Raw genomic sequence first — 20,284 nt, 5'->3', positions numbered from 1 at the left:
CAGTAGTTCAGTTCAGTAGTTTCCAACATGGGGGTCGGGCCCTGAAAGATTAATTTGAGGGGTCTTCACATGATTAATGGAAGAGGAAAGAGGAAAAGGTTCAAGTACACAGATGCTTATCCATATTTTTGACTGATTATGGATAACGTGATTCGTGTCTCAAATTGTAATTCAAATAAAACCATCTGATAAATTTAGAAGGAAATGTCTCTTTGATAGAACTGCTAACACCTCAGGTACACCTGAATTATTTCTATGCCAAAGTAAAGAGCGTTTTTGAGAGGCTAAACATACTCAAAAACTTATGAAACCTTGCACAAAATTCAAACGCGGTGGAAATGTATGTATTTCATGGGTTTAAGAAAAAGTCTCTTGATACCGTGACGCAAAGAAGACTCAAAGTCAGCCATTTGAATACAAAAAGTGCAGTACTTGAATAAGTGCACTTTCCTCCACTGTATTTTCAGTTCATCACGTCTCGAACTGACAGTCACTGACAATGTGACAGTATTGCTTTTATATCCTGTTTATATGGTGCAAAAAACTTTACTGATCAGTCACTCCAATAATAACTGCTGTACAAAGACTTTCTTGGTTTTATTTATTTATTCACTTAAACATAAAATACATATATACATGTTATATTAAGCTGAAAGGGTTTTCTGACAAGGAGTGCAGGTGTGCTTGACAGTTTGATACATTGACAAAAAGCAATCTTAACGAGTGTAAAGGTAAAGAGAAATTAAGTGCAAATAATCAGATTACTTAAGCTTTCATTCAGAAATTTAAACAAGGTGTGAGTATGTGTTGTCCAGCTGTTGAGACCAAACAAACAGGATCGTACGTGTCCAAGTATGTCCTAAATTTGGATGTTTCCTCTCAGGTTTGTGTGCTGTTCATCTCTTGGCTTTCATTGGAAACTGGTTACAGTAGACATCATCTGCTGTGTTTTGGTACACAGACTCATCACCTGCATCGTCATAGTGATCATAGGAGGTGCCCTGCGTCTTGCACACTACGTCTTGATTTGCATAAATCTAAAAAAGCAAAAAGCAAAGAAAATATCGCCCATCACTAAACAGATAAGAGGGTGGTGTTACACAGAAGTGAAATCAAGATAGTATGCACACATTTTAACAACATGCACCACAATATCCACCACTTAAAATGGTCTAATGATCAGCTTTATGTTTTTGTGTTCAGTACTTGGTACATAAAAATGCTTCCTGATAGTCACAAACAACCTTCAGACCTTTAATCTAGAACCACTGACAGAAAAACCAGAGTGAGGTACTTATGTGAGCTATATTTAATTTATTGTATTTTTTTTTACCATATTCGCAATTCCCCAGTTAGAACTAAACATAAGTACAGCTAAGGCTGGTGGGTATGTCATAAGTTTTGATAGTTTCGGTATTTGGTGATAAACCAAAGTTTTGGACAGATAAAAATTCTAGATGAAAAGTTATTAGGACTCATCCTCTTGAGATCATGAATGCACAAAAAGTTAGGGCAGTTCATCTAAAAGTTGGGATATTTAAGTCCGGACCACAGAGGTGGACCAACTGACAGGTCGACATTATCACAGCCTAAAGTGACGCCACTTGCATGACAACAAATGTTTCAATAAAAAAACATAAAAAAAAAAAGAAAAGAAAACAGCATTATTTTGCGGTAGACATTCATGGCCACCAGAGAAAGACCTTTCATGTATTTGGCGTCACCATGAACGCCGCAGCCTCTTTTGTCTACCAGCAATCCTTTGTTTACTTACGTCGTCTACATCGATCACTTTCTCTGCTCGCACTGCCTTGGTTTTGTTGCCGCTGTCCACGACTCCGGCTTCTGGAGACACATAGCAGAAGAAATGGTAACACTGTTTGTTTGCTTGTGTAGAAGGGTGGAAAAATAGCCTCTATTTAAAGCGAAAGAAAAACTGACACCCCCTTATTTTCTTCATGTATTATTTACATAGATGAGAACTGTTGCTGTTATTTTCCCGTCACAGTAGGTGTCGCTGTAAGGCTAGATAGAGGACGGACCACTCAAGCCCGTGTTGCCATGCCACAGGCTGAATAAACATGGCGCTCCAGCTGATTGCAAGCGGATAACATGTCTCTGTTCCTTACTGCCTCATGTTAGATGTGGTTAAAGCAACTTAAAATGAGCCATCACACTTCATGGATGTTAGATACATATTCAGACGGTTTTATGGCTGATGTAGGCACTCAGAGACCGTGTTGGAATATTGTTTGATGTACAGTGTATTATTTTCTCAAGGTAGCTCCAACTGTTTTAACCTGCCCAGCTTTAAATGGCTACATCTTAACTGTGTGAAAACAATACTTTATGTTTGTTGGACACATATGTCGAGATTAAAAAGGTGGTGAGTAGTGAATTCCTAACCACATTTTGGTAAAAACTATTCAATTTGGAGTTCATGAGTTTTTAGAATCAGAATCAGAATTCCTTTATTGTCCCGCAAACGAAAAAAAAGAGTTAAGAAATAGAATAGACTTGTAAATGCATATAAAAATAATGTTATACAATATGAACATATGATTATAAACAGTGTGGTAGTGTATTGTTATTTACAAATAACAAACATGGGGATTAAAAAATTGACCAGATAATGAGAAATGAGTTGTGTATAGAGTTTGTATTGCACAGTGCACAGTGAGGTCTACTGGGGGCAATGTTGGTTGTAAAATATATTTCTGTAAAATATGGTAAATTTGTAGCAGTTTTGTGGCCCGGTCAGTTGTTGTTTAGACGGACACCACCGGATTTTGCTCTCTGTAAACGGACTGAAGAAGCTCTATAGTAAAAGGGAAATACATGTGGTATGATTTTATTGTTATTTAACTGTTCTGTTTAATTGTTTTCATGCAAGTATACCCATTGCTACAATACTGGAACTTAGATCATTTCCTTTCACTTGGGAGGACAGTAAACTGCACTACTGAGTACTTCAGGCCACTTTGAGTGGTTAGTGACATTCGCATTTTATGACTGGGATATAACTGTTATTGTTAGTGAGGATACACTATATTTGATGAGTTCAAGTGCTTATTTTCGACACAGAAATAGGTTTTGGTTAATGATAAGAAAGCTGAAGAATATTTTTGTAATGTATTGTTGCCATGCAACAGGCAGAATAAACACGGCGCTCAGTTGATCGCAGACAGATAACTTGTCTCTGTTCCTTACTGCTTCACAGCTGCACAGCCACCCACGACTGTGCAGCAAAAGAGCTTCTGGCCCAGGTACCCCTAGGCTTGGGGACAGTAACATTTGCTATTGTGAACATGTGTGTATGCCTGTGTGTATGTGTGCACGGGTTCTGTGCCTGCATTCACTATAATTTAGACCACATACCTTGCACTTTGTGACATTTGAATTTACAAATGAAGACGAGGACAGCAAGCATCAGTACGAGCAGCACAGCGGGCACGATGAAAACCACAAGGTGGGTGTTCTTTGCATCTGCAACAAAAAAAGAACAGAGTAAAATTTACACCCTCTGAAAACACAGCACTGTGAAGCAAACATCTCACTAATCTTATCACAGTCTTTGAAAAATAACAGGGGAAGTAGCACCAAAATTGGAAACTGTGGTGTCATATAATTTAATGTATTCAGAATGTGTACTCCATGTGTCCCCGCATACACACACACACACACACACACGTGCACACACACCCACACACACACCCACACACACACACACACACCTTTGGGAGGTGTGCCAGGGATGCCGAGTGTTGATTGTGATCCTGCAGTCTCCTCCACAGTGTTGGGAGGGATCATAGTGCTGCCCGGCATGTGAGAATCTGGCAGAAGAAAAAAGCCTGTTAATGCTCTCAACAAATATTCTGATCTTTAGCCATGTTAGCTGCAGGGCACAGCATTTTGTACAGATATTTACAGCCCCTGGAGGTTTTTATATCAATATTTCATTTGTAAATATCAACGTTATTGTCAGTATCGTGACAAACCTTTTTCATGAAATATATCAACAATTGTTGGATGAATGACTGAGTGAATGTATAATTTTAAAGATTCCTTGACTTTTTATCTGTTGTCATGATCAGATCACATTTTCATTTCGCTCGGACGTTTGTTTTACGACCAAGTGCCTGCAAGATCAGCATACTTTAACTTTGCGTTTATTGCTAAGTAGCGAATGTTTGAATACTAAACTATGATTCTCTTCTTTAATGTGATGAAGAGTTTTGATGAAAGAAAGTAACTGAATTACAGCGAAAGCATGTTGGTCTACGTGATGATTAATAGTGCATAGTTTTAGGAGTCCAGGAGAAAGGAGGAGGGATTAAATCCATTATGTCGTGGTGACATGATGCCAACTGAACCTCAGGCATCAATGCCACTGGCATCCAACCTGTATGCAACTTAGAGCTACATTCAACTTCACCGTCATATATTGAGCTGTGTTCTCCATCAGTGTCTCTTTTTAATAATCTTACCTACTGACAGTTGAATCTTGGTGTAGTTAGCGGGTCTCCACAGTGGGTCTGACACACACAAGTATGTCCCAGCATCGCTTGTTTTCAGCGCTTTTATTGTCACCGAGAAAAAGCCTGAAGAGAGGTGATCTTGCGTTGTGAACCTGCTTTGACTGATCATGTCTCTACATCTTTTTCGGTGGTCACCCTTACAGAGGTACTTCCTGTAATTGCTGTGCTGTGGTGGATAGGGACACCTCATAGTTACTTGACCTCCCACGGTGCCGCTCAGTTCCTGTGACTTTACACAGCACCACTCTGTTAGAACAGGACATGAGAGCAATAATTTTTTTAAAGAATCTAACAACACTGCAGCCTCTTTGTATGTCGGATTAGAAATGACGTGCATGGCTCGACTTTTCTTTCAAATATTTAACACGTGTAGAGTAATGGTTTACTCCTGTAGGATGAGGTAGAACCATTTTTTCTCACCTTTGACTTGCAGGTCAACAGCAGTGAAAACATCCAGGCCGGTGTCTCTGTGGACACCACACAGGTACTGCCCAGAATCTGCTTGGGTTAGGTTGATAATCGTCGCTTTGAATGCCTTCACCCTCGTGTCATCTTGAAGCCTGAACCTTCCGCTTTGCTGGCTGGTAGAGGTAAATAACGCCTGCTGCAGACATGTGGAGCGCAGGTTGCCTCTGCAGAAGTACTTCTGGTTGTTCTGGTCCCCAGACTCATATGGACAATCAAAGGACACTGTAGCTTCCTCGTGATCTTCAACTTTGATGGATTGGTCACAGCAGGTGTCTGCCAGTAAAATAAACAACATCACAGACTGTCACAAGTACAGATGTAAATATTCCGGTTCTTTATTGGAGTAAAAGAAGCAAAGTCACAATGTAAAATAAGAAGGAAAAAAAAAGCGTACTGAAGTGAAATGCGTAAAATGCCACTGAGTGACATCACTGGAAACAATTCATTAGATTTGATGCAGCTTCAAATTTCCAATTTCCAGTTTCTGCTACTTGATACTTTCACTCCACCACATTTTGACGGAATGTACTGTGCTTTTATTCCATTACATTTATCTGATAACTTTAGTTACTAGTTACTTTGTAGATTACAGGCGTCATCAGAGCCAAATTAGAATGTTTTAAAATTCATGTACTTAATTCACAATCGGATAGAAAGTGCAACAAAAACACAGATTCCAATAAAAAAAACAAAAAAAAAAACATGAAAATATGCTGAATATCAGACACAATAATTGGCCAGATAAACAATCAGACGACCTATGTGCATATGTAAATATGCACTTTTATACTATGGGCCGTCTGATTGTATTGCTTGTACTTGTACTTTTGATACGGAAGTGCATTTATTGCCAGAAATTACTATTGAGACTTACAGTACAGTTAATATCAGACACTTTCCGACTTTTACTGTAGTACTATTTGTATGGATGACTTTCATTCTTACCAAAGTAATATTTTAAAACAATATATTCGCTTTTATTTAAATACAACCTCCAAGTACTCTATACAATACTGGTAAAATAGCATATTTAATTGTATTTTTTATATTTTAATTTACTTACCTTGTTCTACTTCCAGCTTTACTTCAGTGTAGATATCCTTTCCATTCTTTTCCACCACACACCAGTACTTGCCAGCATCTGCACGACTCAACTGAGAGACGGTCGCTGTGAACACTCGACTTGTTCTGTTATCTCTGATGGAATATTTACTCTTCTCTGCTCTATCTGTCTTGACGACAACATCTTTGTCGGCACAGTCGTTCTTGCACAGGTACTTCACATAAGATTCATATCCCCCTCCATAGGGACAAGGAACATCAACCTCTCTCCCTTCATATCCATAGACACGAATCAAACCTGCTGCTCTGGTCACACAGCTCAGAGCAACTGCAAGGAGTAGACAAGATGGAATTCATCAAAACAAACAAACCACTTGAAAATTGTGTTATGTTCTCATTTTAGGTTTAAGCAGCCTCTTGTCAATTTATCACTGGACATATAAAGTCTGTACATTTGAATCTGTTGTCATGTCATCTTCTATCTTATCATAGACAGAAACACGAGTTGCTGTAATGGAACGTACCGCAGAGGGTGATCAGCAGGCTCTGAAGGCTCCACATCCTCATTCTACTGCGAAGAAACAGAAACACATCTAATATTAAAAATGCCATTGTGGGTTAGGGTGGTGGCAATGTGTGTTGCAAACTCTCACTTCCTCATTCTGATCACCAACCTTGACCAGTCACATAGGTACATCTATATATATACACAAACACACACATATATATATACATGTGCGTGTGTACATATATATACATGTATGTATATATACATATACATATACATATATATATATATATATATATATATATATATATATATATATATATATATATATATATATGTATACATGACTGCGTGGCACAGAGGAAACAAGCTCCTCTTCATTCCAGTCAGAGGAGTGGTAATTAGTATCTGCATTCATTGATTTTATGGCATCCTTGTTAACATCTGAAGTACAAACAGTTCCTTTAAGTCCAATCAAGTGTTCACACTGCTGCCACAGAGGGGCACTATACCCAACCCTATATATTCATACACTGACACAATAAATCGTACATAAATAAAGCTTGTAAATGAACTTTAGTCCTCATGGAATATTAATCATAACATGGTATCTGCTGGACATAATTCAATATTTTGTCTTGTTTGACAGAAATATTTTCAGAGTGCTCAGAACTCTTCACTTTCACTTTCAAATTACGAGTTCGCACATGAACATGTCTGAATCATAATACGCAAGAATAAAGTAGTAACCATCTGGCTTTCAAATTAACCTTTCAGAGGTTTTATAATGAAATACTACAGGTTCAAAGAAATACTGTATTTCACAGTAGTTGTTGTCTTTTAAGAAGATATACATACATTAAAAGCAGACCACATGAAACACATAATCACTATTACCAACCTGTATTTGTTATTTTGTGGCGGCAACATCCTTGTTGAGGGCTGTACACCTCTCATTCATGAAGTCAACAGCTAGGAGCTATTAAATGTCACTTAACATCACACATATTGTATGCTGCTTAACACCCTGCCCCTCGCACTTCCTGAGCCTGCCCCTGACTGAAGATAACCAATATCTGCAGTTCTTCTAATGGCAGGCTTCAAATTCAGACCCACAAAGTTAAAACACCCAAGTTTACAGGAGAAACACACATGTGTGGTAGTGATGTGCGATTCATGAACGAATTGCTCAAAACTCGAGATTCTTTTTACTGACTCGGGAGTTACGAGTTACGAGTTACCGATGCTGACTCTCCCCAGACAAGTTCCCAGTGGACACCATCTGCCCAGGATGGAAGAACAAGTAGAAGACGATGGCTAACTTGCCAAGGGAATACGGCACTGGGGTGTTTTTTTGCCAGGTTTGGGGAGACAGGCAACCCCGGGCTCAAGAACCACTTGCCAAGCTAACAGCAGATAACAGCAGTAAGTGCTTTGGCAGCAAAGCTACAGGTATCTGTAGCCCCATCCACACTGCCCTTTGAGTATGGGGATCCTGTCCGAAATCCCTGCATTCTCCTCTGTGTGAATGTTTCAGAAGGAGTGAGGGGTGAAATTTCACTGTGGCTCTGATGCTGGAGCAAGGGCGCACAGTGTGATAACTAAACAGATTGTTCACTCAACAAAATACAAAATAAAAAAGTCCCACAAAGCAACGTTACTGGACTAAACAACAGAAACGTAGTAACTGGTTGTGTCTTTGGTAACTTATATGAGGAAAAGAAAGCACAGTTAAACATGGAGAAGTGTCTGTCATCCTGTCTGTCCCACCGACTCTTCGTCACATTTCATAGACAAAAACTTTGACCCACCATGTGTTTGTCTCCCTCCACTATTTTGTTGTTGTAGTTACTGTCTTGAAAAAATCAGGTCAGCCCCCCTGACCCAGACTTCAGTGAACTTTCCCCCAGAAAACAGCCTCCCTCCCTCTGAGTGTGTGTCAGACAGCGTCCAGTTTACTGATGATGATTATGTAATTATGAAATTAAGAGCGAAAAACAACTTTCCAGGATGTTTTGGTGGGTCAGGATCTCAATCACAACAGCAACAGGATATAACAGCATCCATATAATTATAAACAGTCAGCGGGTAGGTGTTTAAAATAAAAGGAGGACATTGGGGAAAACACCTTGAAAAAACACACAGACGTCAGCATCATGACGTGTACCGGCACGCCACTTTAGGATTTCTGTGTGAATTACACGCTGGTGTGTCTTTACACCGGAGCTGCTTGGTTCTGCCTCCATCATCATTCTTGAAGGCTGTGTATGGCCTGGAGCTGTTTATTGACAGGCAGCTGGTTATCAGTTACTGTTAGCTGTTTGCAGTTACTTGCAAACAGTTACTTGCAAACAGCTAACAGTAACTTGCAGTTACTTTAGCAACAAGGTAAGCAATCTGTACAAAGCCGCCCGCGGTCAGCAGAGGGAAACCAGCATTGAACATGACCAAGACCCAAAACACCAAAACACTGAATAAAGTTAAAAAGTTGTTTTTTAATTATACATTCATCACAGTGCATAAAATAAATAAACTGTTTATTGGACAGAACAAAAATAGATTGACATATGCCCCTGAGTGCAGTATGAGTCATCCACATTTGAAATGATTTTTCAGGAAGTTACAGACTCAAAAATAGCATAAAAAATACCCTCACGACAGCCTTTTTGCCACCGTTGCGGCTGATACTGGTGTATAGGTGAGATATGGAGCAAGACATACGTGATAAAAACACTTTACCTCTTAATAAAAATTTTTTTCTAAAAGCATGTCTGTGCGTTTTGCTTGGGTCCTATTTTTCCAAGAGCGCCTACTGAGATTCAAAGGCTTATAACTTGAGAACCCCTTTACCTAGAAACATAATCTTGGTCTCAAATGAAAGCTAAGACACTGGGGTTTCTTGCTTGTTCGACACTTGTAGCTAGTTTTGGGTAAAATTATATGGATATTCCCATTCTATGGACTCTTGGTGAACTATGAAAAAAAATTGTTGCATGACGTTGTAGCTGTGGAAAAAGGGAACACTCTGAAGGTATGTAGGCATACTTGCTTCTTGCGGTAGAGGGCTCTTTCTAATGTTGTGTCATGGTGAGTTTAGAAGGCTATTACATGGTCTGGAAATTCACGACAGTCTCAGCTTTCAAACAGTGATTATATACTGTTAAGATCTGATGCTTAAAACTATTAGCAAAAAAACTATTAGTTTTTATGAAGGGTGTTCGTTTAGTGAAGGGTGTTCCTATGTTGGAACGGTGTTCCTTAAGGGGTTAAACAGCGATTTCAACCTCACAGGAACTTTAAGGGTGCAGCCAATTGTGGTGACAGCTACTCGCTGGCTGTCATCAAACAGGTTGCATCACTATGACATCATGCTTTTTCATCAGAGCTTAAAGCTTAAACTGCAAGACAACTGTTTTCACAGTGTGAGTAGGAATTCTTGATCTTCTTATGTGGCAACAAAACCAATTCATATAAAATCTATCACATCACAAATCACATATAAAAAAAAATCATTTTAGAAATCCATTTAGCAATTTATTAACGCAGGATGTTTTGAATTGTGTCTCGGACGTTGCTTGAGCACTGAATTCTAAACATCACCAAAAATCATTTAGCTCCTCAGACAGAAACACTGAAAATGTCAAGAATCATCGCAGTTGTTATTCTAGCAGTAAAAGCAGTGTAAGATCTGCAGTTAAAATACGTTTTGTTTAAATAAGAAGATCTTCAGGGCTAAATCCGTCTCTGTGAGGACAGCTTCATGAGATGTCACAATTAGCTCGGACCCCCTGTAGAAACCAGACATATTCACAGCCTGAAATGTTGTGCCACAGCTACAACCACTGACCCCACCCTGGCCAGTGCATTATAAAATGCCAGTGGCGGTATATGTGGGTGAAAGCATGTGTGTATTTTCCCTGAGCTCAGCCATTCCCTTGACTCCAGCTGACCGCTCAGCTGTGCCTCTTGCATACTGCGGCACAAACTGTTTCCATATCTCGCACACCCTACCACTGAAAGGTTAACATTAGGACCCCTGTGCAGAGGGGTAAGTGCGTCCCGAATTAGCGAGGATGCCAAGGCGAGCTGAGCTGTTGCCAGGTTGGGTTGCCAAGGGGGGTTTTGGGTGTTGTACCTTGGGTTGGGTTTCTGCAGTGTGGCCTGTTTGCATGTCGGCAGTGTGCAGGACGCGTGTGTTGTGGTCTTCTCAAGCTACAACCCAAGACAGACAAACACACAGACACACACACACACACACACAGACACACACACACACACACACACACACAGGGGAGGGGACTGTTATATATAGGCGACCCTCTCAAGTCTTTAGGGCCTATCTTAAACCTTAAAGCTATGTGCCATGTCTCCCTCTATGTCTTACTCTCTTGACTTCACTCTCACACACTTTACTCACATCAGAGGAAGTCAGTTAACTTCAGTCAGAACTGACTGCTACATCTATGGCTATGATTTCTTTTGCAAAATTCAGCAATTCAGTTTCTACCATTTTTTACTTGCATGGACTTTGTGTCAATCCCTGTTGTGTCAATCCCTGTTGCCCTCGGGTGAATTCATCTCTCAGTTTGCACTGTGTGCAATCTCGCCGCAACCAAAACTCGCTTTGCTTTCTGTCTGAACGCACAAGTCAGGATGACTCAGCCCGCTGCCTTGATTTTGGCCATTCTTTATATAATCAACTTCATGAAGTGCAATACTTTGGAGTGGCCCTTTAAAGGTGTTATTAATACCATTCAGCCACTTCATGCACCATTCCACCCCCCCCTCACATTCACGTCACAACACCACTGTTTTTCGAATCACCTGCCCCCTCAAGTGGCTGCAGGATTTTTTATTTTTTTTTTATATTTATTAGGCCTTTTATAGGCTTTATTGATAGTACAGCTGAAGATATGACAGGAAACGGGATGAGAGAGAGGGGAGAGAGACACCAGCAAAGGGCTCCCAGGCCCGGACTCGAACCCGGGGCCTCAGCGAGGACAAAGCCCCTGCACATGGGACGCCCGCTCCACCAACTGAGCTAAACAGCGCCCCAAGTGGCTGCAGGTTTGTGCACGCGCCAACGTTGCTAATGCTAGTTAACGTCGACATTAGTTAACATTAGCAACCTTAGCTAGCAAATGCTGGCTAACATTACTGCAGACTTACACCACACAGAAACTCCGCTTTCACTCACCTCCATGTTGACAATTATGCACACCAGGAAATAAGGAATAACACAGTGGAAGGTTAAGGGTGATTTTATTCTGTAGTACCGTTTGCCACTGCAAAGGGAAGTGTGTGTGCGCGTGGGAGGGGACATTCCACACATTCTTACTCTTCCTGAGGAAAGAGGAAAGTGTCACACACACACAACTGCTGACAGCAGTGGGAGGGAGAGGTGGGCATACACCCCTCTAAGGTCATTCACACATCCGCCTCTTCTTTCAGCTCTCCACCCATCAAGCTCTCATAGTCTCAGCCGTCCATCCATCTGACAGTGGTTTTCATTTTGACAGGAGAGTTTCGGCTGCTGTCAGGCGACATCACTGTCCTGTAACTTCTTGTTAGTCTGACTTATATTTCTGCTTACATTTTGTGTGCGATATTTCAGGCCTCAAGAGTGGGCTCTCATGAAACTCAAGGGGAAAAAACATTAGCGACTAAACTCGACCTGATCGTCTACGTGGAAAAAATAATCGCCTCTCTTGCTTTTACTCTCACTCTCAGCTATGAATACATGAACACACACACACACACACACACACACAGGCTAGAGGATGCCAACAAGAACAGTGGCTCGTCAAAGCTCCATGGGGGTAGCTACGCCAGCAGTGACGCACTGCTGCTCTCCTGCCAGCTTCTGGTCACCGAACACTCATAATGGTTTTTTCTTTAGGGTGGTTAGGTGGACAATACGTCTTTGTCTGTGGCCATGTGGACCGACTGAGAGGCTGGTAACTTTTGATGCTTCATTTTTTTGGCCCTACTATTAACTTCAGTCCCCTTTTAATTATATGCAGCTCGACCACACTGAGCCTCACCGTGCCAAAGAGTGTGTGTGACGAGACAGGGTTGCTAACAGAATATAAGGAAAGGCCCCTAAATGAAATGAAAAATCAAACATACTGTATACACCTTTTGTGAATTAAACAGAAAGACAAGCTGAAGGATGGCTTTTTATTTTCTGGAAATATATAGACCCTTTGAACTCATTAGCAAAACACACAGACATACACTTAGTACATGAAGACTCACAGAGCTGCACACTGTTCACTTCTGTCAGAAGACTCCTAAACTTTACAGAAAGCTTTTTACAAAGCAAACTTTCATTTCAAGAATGATCACACAAGCGGTATCGTCACGAGAATAAAAACAGAAACCGGTAAGGCACAAAATTAATTTAAGCTCATCGTTCATTCATTCGTTCATTCAAACATTCATTCATTCATTCATTCATCCACTGTCTCACTCCTGCACAACCACATTTACACAAAAAGCACAGGCAGCACATTGGCTACTGAAATGTTCAGACTGTCTTTTCTTCTGCAAGGCAACAATAAGTTTCATGACGCTGCAGAATGACGGCCAGAGGGCCATTTTCTGTTTATTCCTCTGTTCCGCTTAGTGTCTTTTTTTCGCTGACTTTTTTTTAAGAGGCTCTCCACCCTGTGTCACCCAGAGCCATGAAGAGATCTCTCAGTCCGTGTCTATCTGACAAGGGTTTTTTCCCGCTTTCTGCGCTCTTACATACAGCTTCAGGAAGTCCTTGTATCGAGGCGCGCAGCCAAGCCAGGCTTCGCCAAAATGAACAGAGCCAGTCAAAAGGTACTCATCCCGTCCAGGATGCACACCACACTGTGCTGGAACATTGATGTGTCCACTCCAGCGCCTTCCTCTGGCTCCACTCCAGGCAAACACCCTGCTCTTCTGTCGGAACAGCCGACTCAGAGTCACCACGGCAGCAGCGTGGTCGTTAGTGCCCGGCGCCACTCGTTGAAACGTGCCACTGCCGGCTACAGAGACAGCAACAGGAGAGATAAAGAGGAGATTTAATCAATCAATCAATCAATCAATCAATCAATCAATCAATCAATCAAGGAAAGTGTGTGCCTATGTAACTGAAACTTCTGAAACAAAAGACACTGACAACAATAAAACCAATATCGTGCTATTACGCTATTACCACTACCTCTCAATATCATGTGCAATACTACTCTACTAACATTCAGTATCACGTGCATTAATGTTGTTATCAGTTTCAATATTACAATATTACTCTAGTTTCCCACTGTTTCCAGGCTTTATGCTAAGCTAACATGGTTCTGGCTCGAGCTTTATCAATATCGCAGGGACGTGCGAGCGCTAACGATCTCCTCATCCAACTCGCCACAAGAAATGGAAAAAGTGTGTTTCCCAAAAAAACTGTTCCTTCGTTGTGTACATGCGTGACTGTGTTTGTGTATTTACCAAAGTCACTGGTGCACACAGCCATAAGGACCTCCTCATCAGAGCACGGTTTGCAGGTGACTAAAATGGAAAACATGAAAACGTTCAGTACTTTCACAAAAGAAAAAAACACATTTTTTCTTTTTTCCATGATTCATTTTCTTTGACCAGTCGCGTTTGTATCATCCTGTGACTTTTGCCACGCTTACTCTGCTTCCTGTTCTCTCTTTCTCTTTGCTTACGAGACCAAAGAGAGACATCAAGAGAGCATGTGAATGAGAACAGCAGGTGAGGGAGTAGACGTAATCACAGAATTACCCCTTGACCCCGTCAGCTATAAAAACAGCTATAAACCGTCCAGACACACAGACACACAGACACACACACACACACAGGCTTTCTTCTGTCTCATTAGGAGAGCGCTTGACTCATATGGGTCTTGGTTTTTTCTAGGGGGGGGGGGGGGGGAGTCTGTTCTTGATTGACAGTTGAGAGACGATTGGCTAACCCTTTTGCTTGCCCCTAACGTGACCTTTGGATTGGTCTGCTTGTTTTCATAAGTCTGTCTGTGACAAGGGAGAGTGGGAGTGAGGAAGTGGGGGAGGTATGGGTGTTGGAGCATGTAGGTGAGATGAAGAAACTGGGGTGAAACAGAAACGTGGCCTTTTGTCACCTTCACTTCATGTCAGCGAGAAGACGGCCAGTGTCAGGTCTGAGGAGTTTAACCAGTTGAATCGACTCTTTCATAAACAGACAGTATGAAAAACAACTTCAAGTAAACGCAGTCTCACTTGAGGCAGTTCATCTACTGCAGTGGTTTTTTAGACTTTTGTCCGATGTTTGTAGTTCTTCTGGTGGAGTTGGGAGAATGAGCGGTGTTGGAAACATTTGGGTTTTGGTGTGTTTAAATTCATTCAAACAGTATATCAAGAATAACTATCAGTGTGTCTGTGATTTTGTCCTGCTTGCTTAGGTCGTCTATGTAGTTTGTTCTTATGTGCTGTTTTTTTTTTGGTTTGGTTAGTTTTGTTTGTTTGTTTGTTTTGTTTTGTTTTTGTTTGTTTATGACTGATAGACATGTTGTTGTTTTCTTTTTTGTTTTTGTTTTTATGCAATGTTGCTGTATGTTGTCCTGTTGTGTGCATGTACTGTCTGCTCTGGTGGGATACTGCCTGTATGTGATGCGCATGCCTCTCTGTATTTCTCTCTATTTACCTTTATTTGAATTTGTCTGATACTGACCGTTGTTTGTCCTGCATGCTTTATGTATTTTATGCCGTGAACTATTGAATACTTACAGGATATGTGGTTATGATTAATGTTTTATCAGAAAGTGTTGTTCTTATCTTAGTTAATGTGTTGTTTTTTTTAAACCCTTCTTGTTATTTGCCTTTTAGGGAGCCTATTGTTACATCTGGCCAGGGACTGCAGATGAAAACTAGCCTTCTGGCTAAATCTGGTATATTTACAGAAATGTTTATTAATATGTACTGTCCCTGTCAAATAAAATATAAATAAATAAAAAATAAATACAAATAATTACGAGAGTATATAGTAGTATCCATTCTTCACAATAGCAAATCCTGTGCGGGGGGTCCCACTGACATGTAGAGGTAAGATGTAGCACACATGGTAGGCTAATATTAAAATGAAGTACAAGTATCTTAAAGTTGCACTTAAGTAATACTTAAGTAAATGCACTTAGCTAGTTTTTCAAAACTTGTTCTTCATAACAACCTCATTTGCTCGTACTTTGCCTTGTGTATGTGATTTTTCCATGAAGAGGATAGTGAAAACAGTTTCTGTTCCCAACATAAAGCAACATTTTGTGAGATCTGTCGAGGGAAAATACAAATTCTTATTATGCTTTGTGTTTGAACTTGTGATGGGTGAAACTCTGACTTGAACTTTCAAAAAACAGATTTAGGCAAGTAGATACCAACATTCACTGTCACTGTTCGCATGAAAAAATCACATGCCACGTGACTTTTCCTGGTGGAACAAGTCTCAGTGCCTATAAAAGCCAACAACACAGAACCAGGGCCAAATATGAATAATGAATAATAATGATATAATGTAATACTCCTCCTCCTCCTCCTACTCCTACTACTACTACTACTACTACTACTAATAATAATAATAATAACAATAATGAATTCTCTTACCTAAACCGGGGTGCAGGTATGGATACATGTGTGTCCCGGGCCCCTGACTGGGCACCAGCTCGTACTGGAAAGCCGTGATCCTCCGGCTGATGTCTGTCTGAGGGATGGCCTCCACAAAGAGAGCTCCCTCTGCCAGGCTGAAGCAGTGCACCGTGCCCTGAGCGTGGTCCTTCTCTGCCAGCAGCAGCGTCAGATCCCCGGCACGCTCCAGATACACATGAGAACCCTGAACACCAAGGACCAGGGGCGCACTTATGAGCTCCATCCATCTGATACATCATACTGCAGTGGTTATATTCTGAACATTCATTTCCTGTGCTTGGCGTCATAATGTACCTGGGAGTACGTGTGGGGTTTGATGCACACATGGAGACCTGCCATGTGTCCAGATGAGGGCTCTGTGTTCGGCCGCAGGTTGACAATGATGGCTCCTGTGGGGTAGAGCCACTCCAGAGACCCCTGAGAGCAGCGTAGGTAGATCTGCTCCACATCTCTACGGTGAGACTCGTGGCTCAAACCGCTGCAGACGAGAGGGCAGATTATATTTTCGCATTTTTTAACAACAGTTTGCTCTCTGGAGATTTGGATCGAATGCCTAAAACCATCAAGCAACCAACAATAAGGAAACTTGGAACCAGGAGCCCTAAAAAATGTTCCTGCATAAAAATCTATAATGCCAGAGTTATGGAAACACGTGCAAGGGATTTAATGATACTGCAACACTCATTAAGAGAAACTCTGGCGCAGCTGCCTGCCAAAAAATCTCTCAATTTGGACGGATGCGGTCGCTCGTCTCTGATGTGCATAAGCTACCTCAACACCAGGAACTGATTGGGCTATTAAGTCGTTAGAAGTCAGCGGCCGGGAAACTTTACAACACACAGTGCGAAGTCATTTTTTATGACTTGGGGACTTGGAGGAGTGATCAAAGGCCCCATATAGCCATATTTACTCAAGATAGGAACCGGAGCAGAGACATTCCTCTGATCACAAGGACAGTTCCATAATCTTAAAGGTGCAGCACGTAGTTTTGGATTGTAGATTGTGTTTTTACATTTTTTTTTATACCTAAACAACCTAAATAATCAAACTCTCTTTGTTTTCATGCCTGAATAAACAGACTGACCATAAAGGACAACACAAATTCATACTGTTTACTTTGTTTATATGTGGCGGACCCTGCCGCCTTTCTAGCTTCAGACAGTGTTCTGGGACCTTATTTTTCCTTCCTTGTTTATCCTGTTGAGTTTGTATCATTACCTCACTTGTAATTATTACAATGCTGAGTTGAATTTCTTCTCCAAAACTACACAGTGCCCCTTTAAAGTGGAGAATCTTGTCAAAACGGTTTAATAAAGGTGCTTCCTGTCTACATTTAATTGTTTTCACCAGTTCTTTTCACATACGGATTTAGTAGAAAGGACTTTAATACAAATGCTCACATGAATTTACGGATATATGACGTCATAAGATTTCTAGAGTAGTAACCACAAGCAGTGGCACAAAGCGGCCAATAGCATCCTCCGCCGCCTTTCACTGCAGATCTGCAGGAGGATGTGAGTCACTCATTCTACTCTGACCTTCCACTGCCCTTCCCGAGGGTTATATGGAAATCTTAATCAAACACCCATGCGTCTAATTACCCCTTTGAGCCCGCTGAGATCCCCTGTAATGCACAACAGAACCGGTTCAAAGACGCAGCCTCCCTCTCACACACAGCTGAAGCTCCTCTCATGACTCCCACACAATTTAATATCCACAGATGAGAGTTCAAAGTATATCAAAGTGCAAGACCACTTCACAGAAAAACCTTACGATTTTGTTATTTCTGAAGAAAATGACTCTAACGTGCTGATAACATTCCTGAATCGCGCGCTATAGGTGTGTTTTCTTTGTCTCCAGTGATAACAGTACACTCTCCTTCTCTCATCGGTTGCTTGTTATCTGCTCCTGAACTCATCCTCACCTTCCCCGCCAGCTGCACTGGTCGCTGGAGTACTGCGCCACCGCCCCGCACAGGAGCGCAGCGGTGATCCAGTGCGCAGCCCACGGCATAGTGGCCCGTCCGCACCGGCGGTCCCCGGATCCCGCACAGCAGACCAGCGATCCCGCGCGCTCTGCAACTCCCGAACCGCAATATCCAGCCGCGAGATATCCCCCGCGAGATCCGTTCGGCGCGCGCGGACTACATGGCGGGTTCAGCCGAGGCAAACGACGCGTCCGAGGCAGGAAAACATTTAAACAAGAGATGTCTGAAAGACGGAGCCGTGTGTGTGCGCGCACTGCAGGACTAGAGACTGTTAAAAACACTTCTGCTGCGTGCGCTCTGCGTCACGTCACCGGGGGCGCGTGCCAGAAGCGGAGTTGACTTGAGTGACACGCGAGCGGCCGCTCCAAACCACCCCCACATGTTCCCACTGAAAGATGTGTGTGTGTGTGTGTGTGTGTGTGTGGAGAGAGAGAGAACGCCCTCGAGCTTCTCATTTCAGACTTAAAAAGTGCCATCAAACTTTTACGCACGTGAAATCGGACTATGGAATGGTAGAGAGCACCCACCAGAGCCCGAGACAGTGATAATCAATAATTAGAGCAGTGTTTGAAACGTTCACAATAAAGAGATGGAGAGAGAAAATACAATCAACAAATTAAAAAAATCACACAAACGGTCAACTTTTATAGTTTTGATTCCCTTCCATTCGGCCCATCAGCTCCTTGTGTTCAGTTAAATCCGCTCCCAGTGCCAGAGACAAACAGTATGAGCCTGTGTGAGTGTGTGTGTATCAGTGTGTGTGCTGGCTTTGCAAACAGATGGATCATATTAAAGCAGTGCAAATGAGAGCAGCATGCAGGTTTGGAGGAGCAGCATCCAAAGACTTCTGCCGCTCCCTCAGACCTTCACTAAAAAACCTCTGCAGTCTGTAAAGATATTTTGGATTGTTCATCTGGGATTTTCTCTTTAAAAAAAAAAACAAAAACAAAAACCCACTCTTTCTGTGTCACTCCTGTAATTCAATAGTCGACCTGCCTCTTGGGAAAAGAGAAAAGGGCCTTGACAGAACAAATAGTCACACGTGTGCTCCAAACGCCTGTTTGGTTCTCGGGCGGTTTTCCCGTGAGAAAACAGTCGGAACAGCAAGCATGTTACTGACTCGTCACATTCCCCCACACAGCCAGAGCTATGTAACGCATTTCGAGAAATACCGAAACACAGACTCCCCTACGCACACACGCACGCGCGCGCGCACACACACACACACACACACACACACACACAATGCTATAGTAGGCCTCTGTGTTTGGATGGCCAGTTAAAGCATCAAAACTCATTCAGACAGATTTTTATATGAAGATTTTATAATATTAATAAAATATCATTCATTTCCCTTTTTGTGTTGGCTCCTGACCTCACTGTGCTACAAGCCAAAGGAAACCTTCGTTTAACTGCAAAACACTCAAAGTGAACTGAGTGAATAGAGTCTGGAAACCCTTTCTGACAAGGCACCCTCCATACAGGGATGTAGCCATGACATGTTTTTGTGGGCTAACCAGGAAGTTAGCATTGCCCTGGTTCCCTGACAAAGCCTATGGGATTTTTAAATTAGATTTTGGAATATCGCCAAAAATGAGCTCTATGGCAAACACAAGGTTATGATACTAACATGTTTTGTTTAGCAAAGTTAATCTTCACAGATGAACACGATATATCGCTAGAGGTAAAAAGCTAACGTTATGCTACAAACAGACTACATTGCAGTCGCATGACTTAAATGCTACCACCATTAAGCGTCTTACGACTCAATTACTAGACAGGATTTTTTCTTTCAACTCATCAACCTACAGGTTTAAAAGTTAGAGTTAGAATAGCTTTGAACTAAAGTCCACCTGTTAAGACGGACTGGTGAGTAGACCAGTCTCCATGTTTGGGATGACGACGTGTCATGTCCCTGACCTTTGTAGTGTCATTTAGCCACCTGTTAGCAACCGCTGTTTTTAAGATACATGAGCGGTTTATAATTAAATTAACGTCAATACGTCAATAACTGACGTGGAACAAAACGTGTAAACATCTCATGCCTAACTGTAACTGTAACCAC

General features: G+C 41.7%; 2 protein-coding genes across 3 annotated transcripts; both read right to left on the bottom strand.

Moving 5' to 3' along the window:
* Window positions 1-591: 591 nt before the first annotated feature.
* Window positions 592-7,630, bottom strand: LOC115593659 (polymeric immunoglobulin receptor-like). 2 transcript variants are annotated; one of them, XM_030437284.1, is made up of 9 exons: window positions 7,478-7,630; window positions 6,593-6,639; window positions 6,070-6,396; window positions 4,959-5,279; window positions 4,488-4,784; window positions 3,735-3,833; window positions 3,379-3,486; window positions 1,775-1,845; window positions 592-1,037 (listed from the first exon to the last, which is right to left on the bottom strand). In XM_030437284.1, the coding sequence occupies exons 1-9, from the start codon at window positions 7,531-7,533 to the stop codon at window positions 897-899; spliced, it is 1,467 nt and encodes a 488-aa protein (XP_030293144.1). In that variant the 5' UTR covers window positions 7,534-7,630; the 3' UTR covers window positions 592-896. The 2 variants fall into 2 exon arrangements, with proteins under 2 accessions (XP_030293144.1, XP_030293208.1); XM_030437348.1 differs by having other exon boundaries at window positions 6,593-6,636; window positions 7,478-7,521.
* Window positions 7,631-12,742: 5,112 nt separating this feature from the next.
* Window positions 12,743-18,566, bottom strand: metrnlb (meteorin like, glial cell differentiation regulator b). The gene is made up of 5 exons (XM_030417403.1): window positions 18,157-18,566; window positions 16,527-16,710; window positions 16,191-16,416; window positions 14,047-14,106; window positions 12,743-13,592 (listed from the first exon to the last, which is right to left on the bottom strand). The coding sequence occupies exons 1-5, from the start codon at window positions 18,243-18,245 to the stop codon at window positions 13,276-13,278; spliced, it is 876 nt and encodes a 291-aa protein (XP_030273263.1). The 5' UTR covers window positions 18,246-18,566; the 3' UTR covers window positions 12,743-13,275.
* Between the last annotated feature and the right edge of the window lie 1,718 nt (window positions 18,567-20,284).

This window comes from Sparus aurata, chromosome 1 (genome assembly GCF_900880675.1).
Source record: "Sparus aurata chromosome 1, fSpaAur1.1, whole genome shotgun sequence".
Classification (NCBI taxonomy): Eukaryota; Metazoa; Chordata; class Actinopteri; order Spariformes; family Sparidae; genus Sparus; species Sparus aurata.
This window is presented reverse-complemented; position numbering and strand designations above follow the sequence as displayed.

Coding starts and splice junctions, on each gene's coding strand:
- LOC115593659 (XM_030437284.1), bottom strand. CDS start 7,533: ATGAGAGGTGTACAGCCCTCAACAAGGATGTTGCCGCCACAAAATAAC. Junction 6,397..6,592: donor CCTGCTGATCACCCTCTGCG/GTACGTTCCATT, acceptor TACTCCTTGCAG/TTGCTCTGAGCTGTGTGACC. Junction 5,280..6,069: donor AAAGCTGGAAGTAGAACAAG/GTAAGTAAATTA, acceptor TTTTACTGGCAG/ACACCTGCTGTGACCAATCC.
- metrnlb (XM_030417403.1), bottom strand. CDS start 18,245: ATGCCGTGGGCTGCGCACTGGATCACCGCTGCGCTCCTGTGCGGGGCG. Junction 16,711..18,156: donor CAGTGCAGCTGGCGGGGAAG/GTGAGGATGAGT, acceptor TCTCGTCTGCAG/CGGTTTGAGCCACGAGTCTC. Junction 14,107..16,190: donor ATACCTGCACCCCGGTTTAG/GTAAGAGAATTC, acceptor TTTCCATTTTAG/TCACCTGCAAACCGTGCTCT.